The sequence below is a fragment of the Phocoena phocoena genome, chromosome 3 (assembly GCF_963924675.1).
Source record: "Phocoena phocoena chromosome 3, mPhoPho1.1, whole genome shotgun sequence".
NCBI lineage: Eukaryota > Metazoa > Chordata > Mammalia > Artiodactyla > Phocoenidae > Phocoena > Phocoena phocoena.
Genome location: NC_089221.1, coordinates 70098825 through 70119549, shown reverse-complemented (window position 1 = coordinate 70119549; position 20725 = coordinate 70098825). Strand labels below are relative to the sequence as shown.

The 20725-nt window shown below is 34.2% G+C and overlaps 1 protein-coding gene across 1 annotated transcript in view; it reads right to left on the bottom strand.

Annotated features, from left to right (window-relative positions):
- RASA1 (RAS p21 protein activator 1) overlaps positions 1–20725 on the bottom strand; it is a 108233-nt gene that overhangs the window by 47534 nt on the left and 39974 nt on the right. Inside the window, exons 2-6 of the mRNA XM_065873560.1 lie at positions 10382–10534; positions 9254–9389; positions 8573–8643; positions 4730–4847; positions 1580–1611 (exon numbers count right to left, since the gene is read on the bottom strand). Of these exons, the coding sequence (XP_065729632.1) occupies positions 1580–1611; positions 4730–4847; positions 8573–8643; positions 9254–9389; positions 10382–10534 (510 nt within the window). The remainder of the gene's footprint in view (positions 1–1579; positions 1612–4729; positions 4848–8572; positions 8644–9253; positions 9390–10381; positions 10535–20725) is intronic.

Genomic DNA, 20725 nt, shown 5'->3' with positions numbered 1-20725 from the left:
CTTGCAGTTTTATTTTCTTACAGTAGCCAAACATTTCCATGTTCCTTGATTGCTATCAAAGTGGGAAAATAAGAAAGATCAAGATTATTGTAATTTGAGAAAAATGGGAATATATACACCTGACCCAGTTCATTTGCTTACATTATCTGTATGCCTCCTCCAAACATTAATTAGAATTTGCAACTCCTCACATAGGTAGTGAGAAGACTTCAAACTAGTACTATCAACAAAGTACAGTCTCACTGATGAAGCCTACTTTGCAGCTACACAGAACAATAAGGAAAATGAACTCAGAAAATCTCATATGTTCCACTTAAGAAAGGGTGGGAACTAAATTAGATGACTGAAAGTGGAGTATTCAGTTTGTTTTCATGTTCTGATGGTTAGAATTCAGAATAAGCAAACCCTCGAGAGGCAAGCCTTAAATTCCATCCATAATTGCCGACAGGAAGGAAAGAAAAAATATTCCACTGAAAACATTAGATGAACAGTTTATTAAAATAATATGAGTAAAACAGAATTTGGATTAAGAGTTAAGCCCTTTAGATATGGGGAGGGGGAAGGGTAAACTGGGACGACGTGAGAGAGTAGCATTGACATATATACACTACCAAATGTAAAATAGATAGCTAGTGGAAGCAGCTGCATAGCACAGGGAGATCAGCTCGGTGCTTTGTGACCACCTAGAGGGGTGGGATAGGGAGGGTGGGAGGGAGATGCAAGAGGGAGGGGATATGGGGATATATGTATACATATAGCTGATTCGCTTTGTTATACAGCAGAAACTAACACACCATTGTAAAGCAATTATACTCCAATAAAGATGTTAAAAAAAAAAAGAAAAAAAATTTTTTTAAAGTTAAGCCTTTTAAAAGAAAACATATATACAAATAAATATCAAGAGGGATGAGAAGGACACTAAAAATATCTTCAAGGACATTAATAAAATTAGAGCAAAGCTGAAACACCATGTGGAGTGATCTCCCATAAAAGCAACTAATAACTTCTGGAATATAAGAGAAAAATGTAGCAAATAGTAGGAATATAAAATAAGAATGTGGCAAGTAGTAGGTGTAGTAATACCTGGTCTTTGAATTAGTCCTTATACTTAAAATCAGCCTGAAAAAATTATGAAAATAAAGTCCTTGCAGAATCTTATTAATATGGTAAAGAACCATAATTTGGGGGAAAAGCTCTCTGACTTTAAAAAAACAAAACAAAAACGGAACCATAAAGTACATAAAAGATAATGGCAATAAAAACAAGAAACACTATGAATAAATCAATAAGAAAACCAAAAAAAATGTGAGGAATTATGACATTCATAATGTTATTAATGTACTGTTTATCAAAAAGTCTTTAGTTTGGTGATATAAGAGTTATATGTAGGTATAAGCCACCTTCATTATCACTAGGTCCTTAAGCAAATAGTTAGAAATCAACTTAAGCCAAATAAAAAAAATGTTTAAGTCAGCTCAAGAAGTATCAATTTTCTTTTAAAATATTTTTAGATCAAAGTTTTCCAATTAGTAAGTTTACAATATATTTTTTTCCCCTTTAATAGTTAACACAGACTTACATTTTGCCTTCATGTGGATCTTCTTCCCGGCCCTAAAGGGAAAAACATTAAGACAGTTTTTATGTAATTATTAATATATTTTTATTAAAATTAATAAAATCTTATCTTCAAACATATCTACACCCTGACCTTCATATTTATTTATGTATATACAAGAAAAGGTGCTTCTATTCATGAAAGGTCTTTCCAAAAGTCTCCCCCTTAGTCCTCTTCTCTTTTTGTTGTGATTACTCTAATCCAGGCCCTTCTCCTCTCTTTTCTTAAACTATTAACAGCCAACTAGTATAATTATCTCTGTGCCCCATCCCACCCCACCACTCCAATCTGGATTCATCAGTTTCAACTGCAACTTTGCCCTGCATTAAGAAACACCAAACCACACCAAACAAAAATAAACGAATTTTAAAAACCAGACCTTTAGTACCTCTCTACTGCCCACAAACTCCTCAGTTTACAACCAGAATCCTTTACCAAATGACTCAAGTCTACGTTTCCTGTCTCATACTACCATTTCTCTTTAGGTATCTAGACCATGGTCACTCATAAACTACTTCTTTGCTAATCTACATTTTCCCACCACTGTAGCTTGCTCTTTTTTACTTAGAATGTCCTTTCCACTCACTACTTCCTACCTGTTAGTTAAAACCTAAACCATCTAGGCAGGATCTATCTCAAACACTACCTCCTCAGTAAGACACTGAGTCCCTAAAACATAAACATGAACTTTTACTCTGAATAGAAAAGACATCCTTCTTTTTCATCTTTTGAACTTTACCCTACTCTATTTGATATTGCCATTATTTAAGATATACTAGGTGATACTCATTCCATTATCGTGGCTATAAGCATCTTAAGACCTGAGCCATTTTTTTGTTAACACTGACTACCACAACCACTAGCACAACGCATGGCACATAATTTTCACTGAATATCTGTTGAATTGTAGTCCTAGTACCCAGCACAGTACCTGGCATCAAGTTTCCATTGAATAACAAAGGAAAGGGTAGAAAAATGAACTAAGTACACATGGATTTACTTCTCTAAATTTGGTCCTCACTCAAATATCAAATATCTAACCAAATTAAAATCAAACACTTGCTAAATGCCTTCTATATTACAAAATGCTAAAAACAAATTACATAAAAACAAAATGCATTATCCCTGCCCAAAAGGAGTTAATCTCTATATAAGAGGTTTACAGAATAAATTAATTTTAAATGTAATGGGATATAAAGTTAACAAGGTGCTATGGAAACACAGGAGGAAACAACTTAGCCTAAGAAAGGGTGTGAAAAAAGGGGCAACATCTGAGCCGAATTGATAGATGAATCAAATTTTACAAAGCAGTTTAGCAGGGCAGGAGTGTCAAGGAAGAGGGAAAAGAATAGGCATAGAGACATCCATTCATTCAACAAACATTTACTGAATGCCTGCTAATGCCAGACATTATTCTAGGCAACAGGGACACATTGAATCAGAGACAAAAATCCTCACAGAGCTTACATTCTGGAATTAAGACATAATATAGTACAAATGTGCTTGGAGAACAGTAATGAAAATTAGAATTTCAGGGTGGGAACTTCCTTAAATCCATCCAGCAACCAAATGTCTGAAATCTAGACAATCTCCAAATGGCTCTCCAATCTACAAGGATTCACTATGTTTCAATGAAGACCATTATGAAAAATTATTCTAAATACTGAAGTAAAAACTGTTTATAATTCTAACTTGGAACCATTCCACTACTAATTCAAAGTATGACCATATTCATTTTTAACAGCCACATCACATTGTTCACTCACACTGAGTTGTTAACTTGTTCTCCTTTTTTTTTCTTTCCTTGTATGTTAGGTCATGTCTCCTTATCTTAAACTGGGCTTTTGTTTTCCGTTTTCCCCTATATTCAATGGATAACTTTCACTTATCCTTATTAAAATTTATCTTGTTAAATTTGACCCAGAGTTCCAAGAGCTTGAGAGAAAAGTTCAACTACACCTCAATTCCTTTAAATAATCAGAATAATGGGGGTAGGGGGGGTTACAGCAGAAAGAAAGTCCAACATACTACTAAGAAACTTTGTAGTAAAACTAACGTAGATGTTAAGATTCTTCAGTTTGAACACTTCCTGTCCATACAGAATAAACATCACTCTTGCTGTAGAGTACAGAATTCTAATCTAGGAATTAGTTCTAATCCCAGCTCTTCCACTAAGTAACTATGTGACTATGAGTATGGAACGTATCATACCATTTCCTCAACTCCTCCCACTTTTCCTCAGTATGTTTTACTGCTACATATCAAGATCTGGCTGCCAGAATAGGCAGACAAGAGAATTAATAGCAAAGAAAAATATTCTCCACTGCCGTCCTCCTGGAACAATAATAGAGCACACGTTTCAGCATATTATCAGGTTCAAGGCATAATTTAAAAACAGTCACTCTGAGGGTTGTAAAAAATAACAGACAACCATTCCATCCTGCTGGACAAATCCAAAAGAGAAGAGTGAATTCCAAAACTATAATACAATGTTTAATATGTTTCAGTGATACTCAATACTGTATCTGAAATGCATATGCCGCTTGAACGCTGATCTGTATCTAAAAATGCACAAACACGATTATTTATAGTGTCTAAGACTACTGATAATGTATTTTGTGATGACATTGAAAACAAGGGAAATATTCAAAATACAGAACCATGTGATAATATATGTGTAATATAACTCCATTTTTCCAAGGTTACTAGAAAATTATACATATATTTGGGAGATAAAGTGTTTGAAAGCAAACGTGCAACCATTTGAGATCCCATGATCAGTTGGACATAACATCATTTATAAGGAAGACCAAGAAGACAAAAAGGGATACAAATAAGCACACATGTTAATACATTTTTAATTCTTAGAAACTCATGAAAACATCCTGAAAATTGGCAACCACAGATTAAAACATGATAGCTTGGTTGTGCTATTTACAAATAAATAGCATTACCAACAGTAAATACGTTTTAATGAAAAATTACTTGTACTTATGAATTGAGGTTTTTCATAAAAGAAATATATCCATAGCTAATTTCCCTGATTATGGACAAGTTCCAAAATTTAAAAAGTATTTAGAATTCTGAGAAGGAGAAGAAAAGAACAAAACTTACCACCTCTTCTACTAGGTCTTCAACAATAAGACCTTGTTCATCTGTTCTTAGATTTGTAACCCACATCCATCCATCTTCTAACTCGTTATGAACAATGAACATATCTCCTTTTAAGAAACTGAAAATAGCAATTATGAAGTTATTAAAATTAAATAAAATTTTTAAACATGGAAATTTAATTGATTATGTACCACCTCACAGAGATAATATGATACTGGAAAATGCAAGGGGTTAAAGTCAAATACTCTAGATTTTTGTCCTGTTTCTGTCATCATCTACATGTGAAAGACACTTATCTGAATCTTAATTTCGACACGCATAAAATGGGTTTAATAAAGGTACCTATACTATCTGTATCACTGGATTATTGTTAGATTCAAACAGGAATTTATGTAAACAGTAATTATACATATATTACAGGCTTTGGGGTGTAACTACAAGAAAACTGAACTTTAAAATTTAAGTTTCAATGTTATTACTCTTTCAGATATAGGTTAGACATAAAATTATAAACATAAACTAAATATTATTAACTCATTCCACATATACAAGATAAGGTTACTTTAGAAGAAGTTTATTTTAAATAAGCATAATTAGCCTTATCACACAGATGCTTATGAGAGTAACGTTTTTCTCATAAAAAAGCATTAGGGTTTATTTAATTCACTCAGCTATCCATGGTCCAACAAGTATAGCATTCTTTCTCCGAAAGTGGTACCAAGGGGTATATATAATGAGAATGCATGCATGTTTTTTCTGTTACCAATACCTGAGTGGAGGGATGTATACACAATCTAGTTTCTTTTAATTGGAATCTAGATGTTTTCAACCTCCACACAATCACAGGATTAAAAAGCTGTTGATGTATGTCATCAATATAAAACCATCAGTAATTCCTTGAACTTTTCCTTTTAGGCTTGAACAAATGCCTTTGAGTGCTTAAGGTTTTAAGATTGACTGGATGCTACCATTGACCCTGTATCTATATCCCTATCTGTAATATATATGTATTTTTAAAATAGATTTTCCTTTAAGTCTTAATATTCACAAACCAAAGTTATAGTAAGTAAATCTCTTCTCATACCTTTGAAAACTTTGTTTTTCTCTAAAATATCTGAAGCTTCACTGTTACTTGGACCAGTTCAAGGATAAAAACTTGTACACGATGCTTCAGATGCACTCTTTTTGAATAAGCACAGAATACTGCATTCTACCTTGATTCTACAACTCTTAACAATGACCAGTATTTCACTAGCTGAAAGGGGGCAGACATTACCACTTAGCCAAGCATAAATTGTTCCTTTCTGGAACCAACCACCTAAATAAATACATTAAAATAGAAGTCAGAGAAATGAGAAATGACAAGTTTCACTTTTGGTCAAAAGCAGTCCTAAGATTTTTTTTTTTAATTTTGACTTGTTTCTATACTACAAACTTTTTATGATGCAAAAAACAAAAACATGAAAAATAAAAAGCTTACTGGCAGAAATATCATAATCCTAAGATTAATTATGCATTATTTTGCATTTTTCCTCAAAACAGGTTAAAGTGCTTTATTAAATCTCATTAATCTTCAGATGTTTTTACTTTAAAAAAAAAACAAAACACTTCTCAGGTATATATAAATTTAAAAAGACTCATAACTTCATACATATTTCTGTCATTCTAATTCTTGTTTAAATTTTCATCTTCCTAGATCAGAAGTACTCAATTTTTGGAAGGTCTCTCAGGACCCCTTCAGTTTTAAAAAGTGATACCCTACCTAACAGGCTTTCATTTATTCACTTACATGGATTATATCTATTGATAATTACCATATTAGAATTTAAAATGTAAATGTTTAAAAATATTAATTCCTTTTAAAATAATAATATGCCCTATTAACATGGTAACATAAAAAATGAAAAATAATTATAATCTTTACAAGTTTAATAAGAATGTTATTGTCTTGCATTTTTGCAAATCTCATGTCTGGCTTAACTGAAAACTATTGGATTCTCATATCCATTTCTTTATTCAATCTGTTGCTATATCGTTTTTTTGCTTAAAGTATATGAGGAAAATCTGGCTTTATACAAATATGTAGTTGTGAAAGGGATGAGTATTTTAATAGCCTCTCAGATAATTATAGATATTCTATTACATTAACCCCAAAACTTGACTAGTGGTACTTTCTTGGAGCTTGGTTGTAATGTGGAATCTAAAACTATGTATCAATGAACTTTCTGTACCATTCTAATAACCTCTATTGGTCTATTTTGCACTGTGAATGGATCTTTTACCCAGCCATAATTTTGTAACATCATGCATTGATCATTTAGAAAATACTGGTTCATTGAGCTATGCAGATCATCCAGATATAAACACATTATACAGTATCAAAACATCACATTCTTCAACATCAGCACATTTCATCAGAAAAGTCATTAAGTATCTAGGAAGCTGTCAAACTCCTGATGGCAAATATAGGGTCTCCAAAATACTAATTTTTCCTCGAAAGCTCAAATTGTCATTGGCAACAAATATTGCCAGTTATTTCCCTTGAAGTAACAGATTCACTTTGTTCTTTAAAAAAATTAAAAAGTCAGATATTCAAGTCTGAATAACCATAATTTGCCTGTCAGCCATTCTCCTTAGTGAAAATGATGTGCACAAAAAAAAAAAAGCAGCTAGTTCAGCTCTCAAAGCACCTCTTTTCCTCAAGACATTGAACCGTGGTACACGGTAGAGGTGCTTTATGAGTATGTCCCATTTCATCACAAAGATATTAAAAAGATGTGTAGCCATAGGTTGAGATTTATAAACAAATATTTTTTACTGTCTCACCAGGAACATTCATAAGCGAAACTGGATTTTTTTGTTTAACTGCAAGCATGGGGCAGTGAAAAACGATATACATTTGTTACCACTGCCTTGATTTGTGCTAAGACACCAGCAGTTTTACTATCCATGGCTTCTGAACCATCATGTAAATGTCACAGTGAAAAAGGCAAATTATGTCCTAGTATTATTATAAAAATAGTTTTGATCTTATGAATCTTCTGAATGGATCTCAAGGATCCCCAGGGTTACATGGATCACACTTTGAGAGCTGCTGTCCTAGATGATCCCACTGGGAATTTACAAATTACCCAAAATTCCCGAATTTGCAGTTCAGTGCTGTTTTTCTTTCCCTTCTCTTTCTTTCACTGGCTTTTCCAGCTTAGATCACAAAAAAAGGTGTGCCAATAAGAACTAAATGAGAAGTTATTTTGAGGACAATCATATAAAAATGGAATGCCTACTTGGAGATTTCAGATAGTTGAATCTTTGTTTTTTAAAATACCATATTTCCAGAAATTTTTAGTACCTCCCAAAAGTTATCACTACATTTTAAATACTGCTGTTGATTTCAGTGAGAAGCTGTAAACTCAGAATCAGTAATTATTCAAAGTAGCCTTAACATTTTACCAATAATAAACAAACTTTCTATCAGAAAGCTAAACTTATAGAAAGATACAGATAATTTGATAATAATTATCCAATTATATAATAAATCAAATTCGATAGAAATAATAAAAACAAATTATATATAAGAACTCTCCTCACTTTGTCACAGATAGTCTAATGAAAGCTAAGTTATTTCTCCTGTCATCTTCACTGTGGCCTCTCTGATCCAAATTCACAGTCTGAACAGATAAGCCAACACAGGGGGACAGGAACAATGGACTTGATATTAAGGGCATGCTTTGCTGGATGCTATTTCCTCAATTTCCAAAACCTTCCTAGTCCAAGAGCAACAGATTTTCAGTCTTTCAAATGCCTGTTTCAAATGCCTATAAACGAGATTATATTATAAAATACCTTATTTCATCAGTGTCTGGTACTTTTGTGTAAGGGAGAATGGCTCGAACACGCCTTCTATCTTCTACTGGCTAGAAACCATAAAAAAATTGATTTACAAAAGATAACCTTTCTATGTCAAAGTCAAATTGGGTATGTCCACACAAAGTTAAAGCCAGTAAAACTCCACATTATAAATTCTGTAGGATCATTCAAACTATTTTTTACTGAGGCTCTAAATACCCAAACCCTGGAAATGCTCATCTTGTTTTGTTGTTGTTTGGACAGAAATTCTTTTAACAGTATAACCAATATGTTTTTAATCAGGTAATATGAGTTATCATTTAATTTTAAATACACTACGCAACATATAAAGTAACCTTTCTCCAATGATACAGAAGACATTTCAGAATCTTGCAGCAACTTCAGCATTAGCACTGTGATATCAGTAATTACTCCTAATTCATTCAGAAATATTTGTTAGGGTATCACCATACAGTACGATAAAAAAAATCTAGTAACTTAAATATAAAGTAACAGAAAAATTACTTTCTTTTTTTAAAGAAGTTGCCAGTTATGGTCTGACACTACAACCAGAATTAAATCTTGAATTATATTACAATAAACGTCACAAGAAACTGAACAAGAGCTAAACCCATTAGTAAAATGAAATAATAAAGTTTTGAAAGGTATTTTACTTGCCTCTGGAGGTGCAACTGGATAAAGCAATTTTTCTCCTTTAAGCAAACAGGAAACATGACTGTAATAACCTATTAGGTCTGACAGAGAAGAAAAACGTCTTCCACCAATGTAGTAATCCCCACACATAGCAATAATCCTATTTGTACAGGAAAAAAAATACAGTAAAACAAAAACCTTTATATCCAATTTTTAAGACCAAGTTCCATATAAATTATAAACCGATAATTTTCATACTTTTCCTTTATCTGCATCCTTATATTAAAATACCACTTATTAATACCTTCACCATATGCAAATTACTTGAGGTTATTATTTCTTTTGAAAAGATATATGTATGCATTTGATATGAAATACATATCTGACTTATAAACCTCAATTACATAATTCATTAAAATATTTATAAATCCATCCTCAGATAACTCTTCTTACTTTCCATATTTAAGACAAAATAGCAATTTTAATTAGTTTTCTTTGGCTAAAAGTAGTTTACAGATCTCTTGAAATATTTACAGAGTATAATAATAATTTCACATTTTACATGTGATATGACAGTACTCTTAAAGTCTATTTTAAAATCTGAAAATTAAGGGTATACAAACATTTTATCAGTTAACTTTACAGGCACTAGATAATTTTTTTTCAATGGCTCCCATAAAAATGAAATCAAAGACAATAATATATGTAAATATATTGATACAGACTTTGATATCTGTACTTGAAAATCTAGACGCCTGTTTAATTGAAATGAATGCAAAGAGTTTCAGAACAGTGAAGCTAAAATGAATTAAACTGCACTCTTAAAATACTGTTTCTATATTTTTCTGTTACTCTGTGGTCTGAAAGTATACATTTCCTTTGTCTCTGCTTTACCACTCAAAGTTTCTTTGTAATTCTTTATACTTTAAAAGTGATAACTACACTTATGATTAGCACAAAAAAGTCCAATGATACTGTTTTTTAAAAAAAAGTAAGCATTCAATAGTATCTACTCTAAATCACTTATTAAATCATTTCATTGAAAACACATTTCTTTCTCCATTATTTAAATGTCACTAAAGCAGGTATATTTATGAATACTACAGCAAAATAGCTACAGTATGTAGCCTCATAGTAGGAATAAAGACTTACCTAAAATGGTTGACAACATTTGTCTGGCTAAGAAATGAAAGTACAAAGGACCCTGGCCTCCGATCACTCTCTCTTATAAGGTAACTTCCGGACTTCCCTGCCTGCCTGAGGCGTTCTTCTGCTATAGTTCTATCAAGTTTTCCATGATACCACCTAAGAAAAAAGGTTTAGAGATTAGAATAAAAATAGCAACCATAAAATTACTATTGGCAGTTGAAAAACATACTACTACAGATTTTACATACCTACATGTAACTTAGACATTTACATTTTACTCTGAACCAGTCATTCCAATTTTAACTCAATTGTTTTTAATTTCTCAGTCTCTCAAAAATAATTCATTTACTCAGTTTTTAATCTGTTCGATAAGCTCAGGTCTAATCACCTCACATATTCACCTCTTCTATTTCTGCCCATCTCTCTACCTCCAGGACTGTCTACCTGTTCAAGATAGAAACATTTATTACAATCTAATGCCTACCTAGAAAAATGAGAGTAAGATGGGCAAATGGAAACAAATGGTTCATTTACTACCTCTCTATATACTAAGGAACCAAGACTTGATATAACAAGGCACATGGTACCTGGGAGAAAATAAAACTTTATTCCATTTTAATGTTTGTGCCCTAAAATAGAAAAACAGAATGACACTGTCTAAAGGCTGCTATTCTAATTTCCTATTTCAATATGAAGCTGATTATTCTCTTTTGTCTTAAGATAATCCATTCCATAACCACGCATTTGAACTCTTCACATTTATTTAACAAACATGTGGGAAATACTGGGTTGGCCAAAAAGTTCGTTTGGTTTCCCCATAACATCTTACAGGAAAACCCAAACGAACTTTTTGACCAAACCAATAAATAATACCTTTGTCCCTTTAACTTTCCTGCTCTCAATTTAACTATCTTCTACCTACCAGACTACTAGATGATTTGCTTAAATGACTGGCTATACCATGGCTACAATTCTAGCATTATCCATACTACCAATCTACGCCTATAAAAGCCACATGGATTGATATAAACAGAAGCACACTTAGAAACAGACTGGAATTTTCATATGGTCATGGTAACAAATCTACAAAGCAATTGTTATGAAATATTTTTACACTTTCCTTTGGTACTTGTCTAACTTGAAACATTCAGAGGAAAATAATAAACATTCATATTACATTGATATACTTAAATATCTAGCCATAAGTTGACAGTCAAGACTATAATAGAACTATGACTATTTTTGTAAGATTGCTGTAATGAAAGCTTACATTGACTCCTTAGTTTATTTAAAAAAAAAAAAAACTTAGAACTTCCCCGAAGAATTATTGTTAATTTTCTTCTAAAACCCAACCCATTTATTTGACAGTTTGTGTATAAGACAGAAATAAAATAAATGATGAAAAACAATCATGAAGCTTCAGTATAACTCAATAGAAAAAAACATAATTGTAAACCATTAGTATTAGAGGAAGAAAGGAAAGAACAATAAACATTGCATTCCTCTAAAATTCTAGTCTAGTTCAACCACTGTCTTTGAGGATACTGACAAGCAAATTTAGCTTTTAAGAGCTGTTTGTAGTTTTTTTTTTTTTTTAATTCTAATAGGAAAAGCTTGGACCAATGATCATTAAAAGTTCCTTGAAGAGCTAAAATTTAATGGTAGATGATCAGGACAATATTTTGAAATTCTAGGCTAGAAATTTATTTAACTGTGAAAATATATGGGACAACCTTGGAATGTGAAGCTGGTACATTCCTTATTACCTTAAGTAGTGGAGCTAACCCACAGAGCAGATTTACACATTGAACAAAGACAAAATTAAGGACAATTTTAAACAAAGTACCTATTTTTGTATACTTGATACTTGTTAAATTTCTGGTGTGTTTTAAGCAAAATGTCAAGATTAAAAGATTTTTTAATCTCATTCATCTTGTGAACTCACCATGAGATGATACACAAAGGTGCATGAGGCATTACACAACAACTAATTTATAATAAATACCTGACTAAAGACTTATATATTTGTGATTTTCAGTTTTTACATCTATGTACTTTCTATAAGATTCTGGCATTAAAACAGGTATTCAGTTCAAGACAGAGACATAAATCTTAATAAACAACTTTGTTTCCTGATTATTAGTAATTCCTTTTATGCCCAAAACTCTTAAGTTTTGAACACATTAGGTAAAACATGTCAATTCTTGATTATGACTATAAACTGAAATTAAGTTATCCAATAATAGGCTTATGAGCACATATGTAGTTGAGCGTGATCCTCAAAACATTCCATTGTTACAAGTCTCCAGCTGTTCTAGGAAAAAACTGAATGGTCTTAATCAAAACTTAGAATTTCTTGAATTATCTTTATTGTTCACTTCAAATTATCAAGGTGAATCATACTAACAAGAATATTTTAAATATCTGCACAGATAGGATGGCTGCACTGATACCTCCTAAACGTCTTCAGAAGAGATTAAGCTGACTGGTGAGACTAGGACTTATCAGAAACCTCCATAATTATGGTCAAGTCTCTATACTTTGTACCTCATTACTATCACTTGTAAAAAAAAAGGAACATAATCTCCATCTCAGCCTTAGAACACATTAAATATTTGTCCTAAACTCCTTCAAAGAAAAACAAAACTGAAAAAGCACTATATAGGCTGTATAGTATAATGGTTAAGAGTAAAGACTCCAGAGTCACTGCTTGTGTTTGAATCCTAGCTCTGCCACTTGGCTGTACAAATATAGGCAAATTTCTTAATTTCTTAGCCTGAGTTTCCTCATCTAAAAAAGGCACATAATAACAGTACCTGGTTCATAGAAGGCTGCATGATATTATTATAAATGAACTAATACATATAAAATTATATACATATAAATTATATACAGTATACACAGACTATGGGGCTAATTCAGCTTCATCAATGAAAATATCAAATTTTATACTGTTGCATAATGGATGATTAGATCACCTAAGCCTCTGTTATCTTCCTACCTTCCAGTCCTGTTTACACTGCATCTAATTTTGGGAAGAGAACGGGAGAAACCAATCTTCATTTCTGCTAAAACATTGATTTTTAAGAGGAAATTTCTTTTTCCAAAGCGCCTTTTTTGAACAGTAACAGATCATACATATTAATTGACATTGGAAGCTCCAAAGTATTCATAAACTAGAAATTCTTCCACTTCTGGCAATTCTAAAAGGAAACCCTCAAATAGCCCCACTCTTTCCCCAATGTGGATATATTCTTTGGAGGAATGGCAAAGACAATATGCATTTGAGATACTGTGACTTAAATCTGCCTAAACTAATAATAAAATATCTAATGTTCTATTTAAAAGTAAACTATCCCTCTCTCTTGTTCTCTCTCTCTTTCAAGGAAGATTGGGAAAAGAAACCGCAGGAAATTTAAGAAGTAAATACATTTTTCTCAGCTAGTTTTGCAATTTTTGGTTGCGAAATCTTACAGACAGATATGGAGTCTCTTGATTTCATTTTCTTAGACACTACACAATCAGTTTATCTAAAATAAAACATCCAAGATGAAACTACGTATTAAGTAAGTCAACAAGAAAAGAGACAAGTTGGACAAGCTGCAGGAATCATTTTACTTTTAAATTTGGAATCACATGAATGTTTTTATAAACATGTTGTACATTGGTGCAGTATATTTAAGGGGCCTTGGGAGGGCTTTTGTGTTTTTTAGTCTCTCCTAATCAGGTAGAATAATATAGAAATCTATACAATGAGAAAACAACCTGGTGTGAATATAGACAGATACAACTCAAACTACACAATTATTTAAAACTAACGTGACAATACTAAATGGAAACTGTCTACTACAGTAGAAAACAATTAAAATAGCACTACCATCAACAAGCTTCCTTTGTCTAAAAAGGAAACTAAATTGAAGTTCCCAGCAGATCACTTTTACTTTCCACTATGCTCTTCTTCCTAGTTATGTCACTGACAGGCACCGAAGTTCTCAGAGAGAAACGTTAAGTGCAGAAATCTAATTGCCAAACAATCTCTTGTCACCTGAATTACCTGGAACTCTGTGTGCCTGATCATACCATGAACTTTTAAAGTTTTTCTGTAACTCTCAAAGATGTTAATCATATTTTCTCACACATGCTGTCCTTTCTGAAATTAAATTGGTTATTTCAGTCTGGTTAAGACATATACTAAAAACATTTGCTATAACTACTATAAATCTCCTGAAACCTCCATATTTCTTTTTTTTTGCGGTACCTGGGCCTCTCACTGCTGCGGCCTCTCCTGTTGCAGAGCACAGCCTCCGGAGGTTCAGGCTCAGCGGCCATGGCTCATGGGCCCAGCCTCTCCGCAGCATGTGGGATCTTCCCGGACCGGGGCACGAACCCGTGTCCCCTGCATCGGCAGGCAGACTCTCAACCACTGCACCACCAGGGAAGCTCTCCATATTTCTTTTTAACTAACATAGTCCCCACAGTCATACAGTCTGAGCTGGTGGTCAAGAAAAATAAACTGACTTTTTAAAGTGAAGGCAAAGTAAAGATACCTTATAGTAAATGATTTTATTGTCTTTTTTTTCCCCCACGTTGTTATGCAGACAGGCTAAAATTTGGTCACTAGTAAATTCACCTGAACAACCACTGGACTAAGCATAAGAGGTGTAGTGCCCCTTAGACCAACTGCATTACTTAAGAAATATTCATGTGTATGTTTGACATCTTGAGTATATTTGTGTGTCCAGGCAAATAAGAAGTATGTATGTATGTATGTGTGTGTTTGTCTATGCATTTAGTTACATATCTCAGATCAAATTAGCTCAAGAAAGGAAATTGTATTTCCTTTTGCCACAGGTAACATATTTATAGGGTCCAAAGAAGGAGTATTTTTTAAAGAAACAACACTGTTACATGTCCATCCACCCAAAAATTCAGTTTACTGAAAGACTAATATACTAAAGGTGGGACCAACAACACAATGCTTATGCAATCACAAGTTTATACTGGACTTCCCTGATGGTCCAGTGGTTAAGACTTTGCCTTCCAATGCAGGGGTGCGGGTTCAAAGCTTGGTAGGGGAGCTAAGATCCCATATGCCTCACAGGCGAAAAACCAAAACATAAAACAAAAGCAATATTGTAACAAATTCAGTAAAGACTTAAAAAAAGTTTATATTGAAGTACACTTGACCAAGATAGTCTCATTCTCACTAACCTTAACTCCCATCACCCTAGAAAACAGATAATGAAGAGTAGAAAGAGCCACACCCTCTCCGAAAAATGTTATACACTAATCAAACATATTTATTTAAAAAACCAAAGGAAAAAAAAAAGGAAAAGCACAATACTTACTAGCCCGAGGCTAACATCAGTTCCTACCTCACAGCCTCTAGCCCTTATATCAGTGAAATTTCATTTCTCAAAAAAAACTACCAATTCTTACAGTTGACCTTTTCTTAGAACTTCAACAATTACAGGGTCATATCAGTAACTAAGTACATGAAAAGAGGGCAACGAAATGACTTGTGACCATCTGGTCCAATGAATGCATTACTGCAACATAGTTGTAAACTATCTTGAAGGGTAGTTTTTCTACTTAAAGAGAAACACTGTGATTTTTTTGTTTTGCTTTGTTTAATTTCACAATGTTCAATCTAAAACTTTGGAGGGTATGGTGATTCAGTGGCTACCTACTGCAACCATAACATTTCTTAACCTGTATTTTAAGATATACCTTTAAAACACTGAATCTGAAGTTGAAAAGCAAACTTTAGTCTGGCATGGCCTTTTATTTCGTCCATCTCCAACAAACTATGTGTCAAGCATTGGGCTACATGGTAGAAAAACAAGTTAATACCACAGAACTCCACGACATAGGTCTCATGGAGAACACAGACAAATCAGGGAACTGCAATCTGTTACAGCAAGTACTAGAATGCGGGGGTATATGGAAAAACTTCAGTCTTAGCATTTTAGTATACACTTCCTGAAAAAACTGATGGCTAAACGGAAACCTACAAGCTAAGTAGCAACTAATTCAGAGAAAGCAAGGGACTGAGAAGGTGAGAAAGATGTCACTGGCAGAGGGAAAAAGTAAAGACAAGCAAAGGCCAAAAAAAATTCATATACAGATATGGGAATATGAGAATACTTTAAACTTTCAAAATATATTTTACAAGCCTAATTCTTATCAGATAATATGGAAAGAATATAACCTTCTGAATTAGACTAGATTTATAACCTTCCTTGCTGAACTTCTTTCCGTACCTCAAAGAGAAATGTATCTCAAAGAACATTTTAAAAGTTCAAAATATTCTCAGATCTATCCACTCATTTGCTCCCAGCAATAACCCAAGGTGGGGGCAGTGGGCAGGCATTAGAACACAGCACTCAAAGTTCTCCACCGTAAGTCCATTTTTCTCTCCTATGTTCCCTATATCCCAGACAAATTGCATTTATTCATTCAACACATATTTTTTAAGCACCTGCTATGTTTAGGCACTGTTTTAGACATAGGTTTTCTCCCTATGCTTTCTCAAAATGTTTTTCCTATGTAACATTTTTTTAAATAAGGTGAAAAGATTATGCAATTTAGCCAAAAGTCATCCTAAAATTAAGGTATTTTCTATGTTTTTTTTTCCCTCAGAAATTTCTATTTCTCTATTCTCACTCATAGAAATATCAGTATCTCTTCAGCTCAAATTATAACTTCTCTATGAGGATAATTCCCAAATTGTTCTCCCTAAAGCTGGCTTTCCTCCTAAGCTTCAGGCCTAAGTTACCAAGTATCTGCTAAGAAGCTTCACCTTAAGATGACTATAGCCAAATCTAAAATATCAGCAACTATCCTTACAAACACACACATGAGCGCACACACACACACACACACACACACACACACACACCCCTCTTCCTCTTTACTCCTCTATCCTGTTAATGGCACCAGCATCTTTCCTAGTGTTTAGACTCAAAACTTCAAAAGCAACACTGATTCCTTCCTATCTCTCTACCCATAACACTACTGCCAACTTGCATACTGCATCTCCAACCTCACCAATTACTGTCGTTCAGGCCCTCTTTTTCTCTTTCTAGTTCAACCCGTCCTACAACTGTGCAAAGATTATACTCCAATAAAGATGTTAAAAAAAAAAAAAAAGACTTCCCCATCATTCTTTCCCACATCCCTTCTCTTCTTTCTCTCCTGCTTCTCATCTTGACTTATGTCACACATCAATCCACTCACCCAAACTATTAGGTAAAACTATATACTGCTGTGTTTTTTAAGGTCAAAAAAACAATTACATATGGTTCAACCTAGTGGAAACCTCTCATCAGTACCTCTGACTTATTCCTCTATTCTGTTTACCTCATATCCAATTAGTCAAAAAGCCTTAACAATTCCAAATTCTCAATACCCTTTTATCTATCTAGTCTTTTCCCTTCTCACTGTCAACATTCTTCCTCATCATGTCCTGTAGTAATTCCTGCATTAGGTCTTCTAGCTTCACTGCTCTTCTATTTCCTTATACATCTGTAATAATACCTCCCCAAACAGCTATGCTTGAAACCACATCTCAAAAACTGAAATGGTCCCATTGCTTATAGAATAAAATCCGAACTTTTGACATGACATTCAGTAATTCTTATGACTTTTCCAGTCTTCACAGGACTACTTGTCACTTCCTAAACACATCAAGCACATACTTTTGAAGCCTCTATCCCTTTGATCATGCTAGTCTTTTCATTTGAAATGCCCTTATTGCCTGCCTACGGAAATCCATGTCATTCTTCAATGCCTACCTCACGTGCTATCTCCTTGAACCTCTGGGCATAATTAATCTTCTTCTATCGTACTACCAGCTTATTTCTTATATTCTTTTTTGATATTTTATCTTACTGTAATATAGTTAGTCATTTTCACATCTCTTTTTTCCACTAGATTGAAAAGTACTTGAGGACACTGGGCACGTTAAGTCATCTTCACATTCTCTACTCTAGCCCTTGGCACAATGCTTTCAGCATGGTAGGCATTGACAGGTGGGAGGCCAAGAAAAACAAATTTGTCAAAAATTCCTGCCTACGCTGAAATTCTCAAGTCATAATCCCTTACTGGAATCCACACAGAGAATGCCTTGCATTCTCTCATTCAAACTATTTCCTCAAGCTGCACTGTCCTCCCACCTGCATTCTAGAGATCTTTTATCACTCTTCCCTCCAGGGGACACCGTGACTCCAGGCTGAGCCCAAATGCCAACCCCTCAAAGGAATCTTCCAAAGACCATTCTGCCCAAAGTGATGTTTCAAGTCTAAAAATCATCTAGTATATGCCTTGTAGTCACATCTATTTTCTCAGTAGAAAAACTGAGTAGAAATATTAGTTCCCTCACCTGAATACCCCAATACCCCCAACCTCTCCTACTCTGAACTTTCACAATATTGGCAATTTATACAAATTGCTGACACTCAAAGACATTGATTTGGTTGTTGCCTATTCAGCACCCATCCCATTCGGGGAAAACACACTCACACCACCCTCTGGATACTCTTCCTCCCCCACTTCTGAGGAAGCTTTCATTTTCTTTGAAGAATGCAGCCTAGTCAAATCTATCATTCCATGATGAGCACCTGAACCAAGCAGAGTTCTTCACGCTGAAACTGACAGTCAGTCTTTTTCTGAAGGCAAAAGCTACAGGAAGTAAGGTCAAAGAAAGGGTTTTTGTTTATTTACTTGCTAGGTTTTCCACCACTTGGAAGACCCAGTCTATAATAAGAAAGAATGAAGGTGACAGGGCCAAACAGATAAAGAGATGGAACTAAAGATTCATGAGAACATTCAAACCCCTGTTGCACTTATCTCTGAGATCCCAGTTACAAGCCTACCCTTCCCTTAGTTTAGCTGTTCATCTCACCCATCTATTACCTCTAGACCAGTTTTTTGATCTCCAGGTCCTTTCACATATTTAAAAAATTACTGGACCCCCAAGAAATGTGTTTATGTAGGTAGTTTCTATCAATATTAATAGAAATTAAAACTGAGTACATTCTAAATGTTTACGATTAATTTTAAATTAACACATAGTGGAGTTAATATTGTCAATATAGAAAACATATTCCTTATATAAGATAACTATAATTTCCAAAAAACATTTAGTGAAAAGAGTAGCCTTGGGCTTCCCTGGTGGCACAGTGGTTGGGAGTCCACCTGCCAATGGAGGGGACACGGGTTCGTGCCCCGGTCCGGGAGGATCCCATATGCAGCGGAGCGGCTGGACCCATGAGCCGTGGCCGCTGAGCCTGCGCGTTTGGAGCCTGTGCTCCGCAATAGGAGAGGCCACAATAGTGAGAGGCCCGCGTACCACAAAAAAAAAAAAAAAAAAAAAGAGTAGCCTTAAATTTTATATACTCTTTCATAGCTCACTGAATAGAAGACAGCTGGATTCTCATATCTGTTTCTGAATTCAATCAGTTGCTGTATATTGTTTTGGTTCATAGGTTACGAAAACTGCTACTCAATGAAGCTACTTAAAAGTTAAATAAAATGTACAATCTAACCACACCTATAAATGTTCCACTCTGCTATTAAAATCCATTGGTGTACCATTTATTCATGCGTATTTTGTAGCATTATGCAATAGCCACTTGGCAATGTTGGGTCACTGAGTTATGAAGATCTCCCAAGTGTTAACATGTTTTATAATATCAAAATATCACATTCTTTATATCACCACTACACAATAAGGTAGGCTTGGGTTGTCTAAACTGCCTATCTCCCCCTTGCCCAGCTCCTGGGAGATAACCTCGAAGCCCTTAAAATATCCTGCCCAGTAAGAGTCTCTTTGTTTACTGAGAACCTTGGGCCATGCCAGATCATTTATGCTAATATGATTTTATGGTGGGGGATTTGGTCCACCTGTAGTCAAACTGATGCAGTAACTAAGGTCTGCCACAAGGGGGCGCCAGGCCCACATGACTACACCTTAATAAAAATTTTAAACCGCAAGGCTCAGGTGAGCTTTCCTGATTGGCAATACCTCACATGTGTTGTCCCACACTGTTACTGAGAGAATTAAGCACTGTCTGTGTGACTTCACTGGGAAAGGACAACTAGAAGCTTGCATCTATTCTCTCCTGGACTCTGCCCTATGCACTTTCTTTCTTAGCTGATTTTAATGTGTCCTTTGGCTATAATAAACTGCTACTGTGAGTGTAACAGCTCTGCCGAGTTCTGTTTGTCCCTCTAGAAAATCACCGAAACTGAGTGTGGTTTTAGGAACCTCCAACAACAGGCATCAATATAACATGGGTGTCACAACTCTTTTCAGGTAGTAAGTGTAACCTTGAAGAAAAAGTG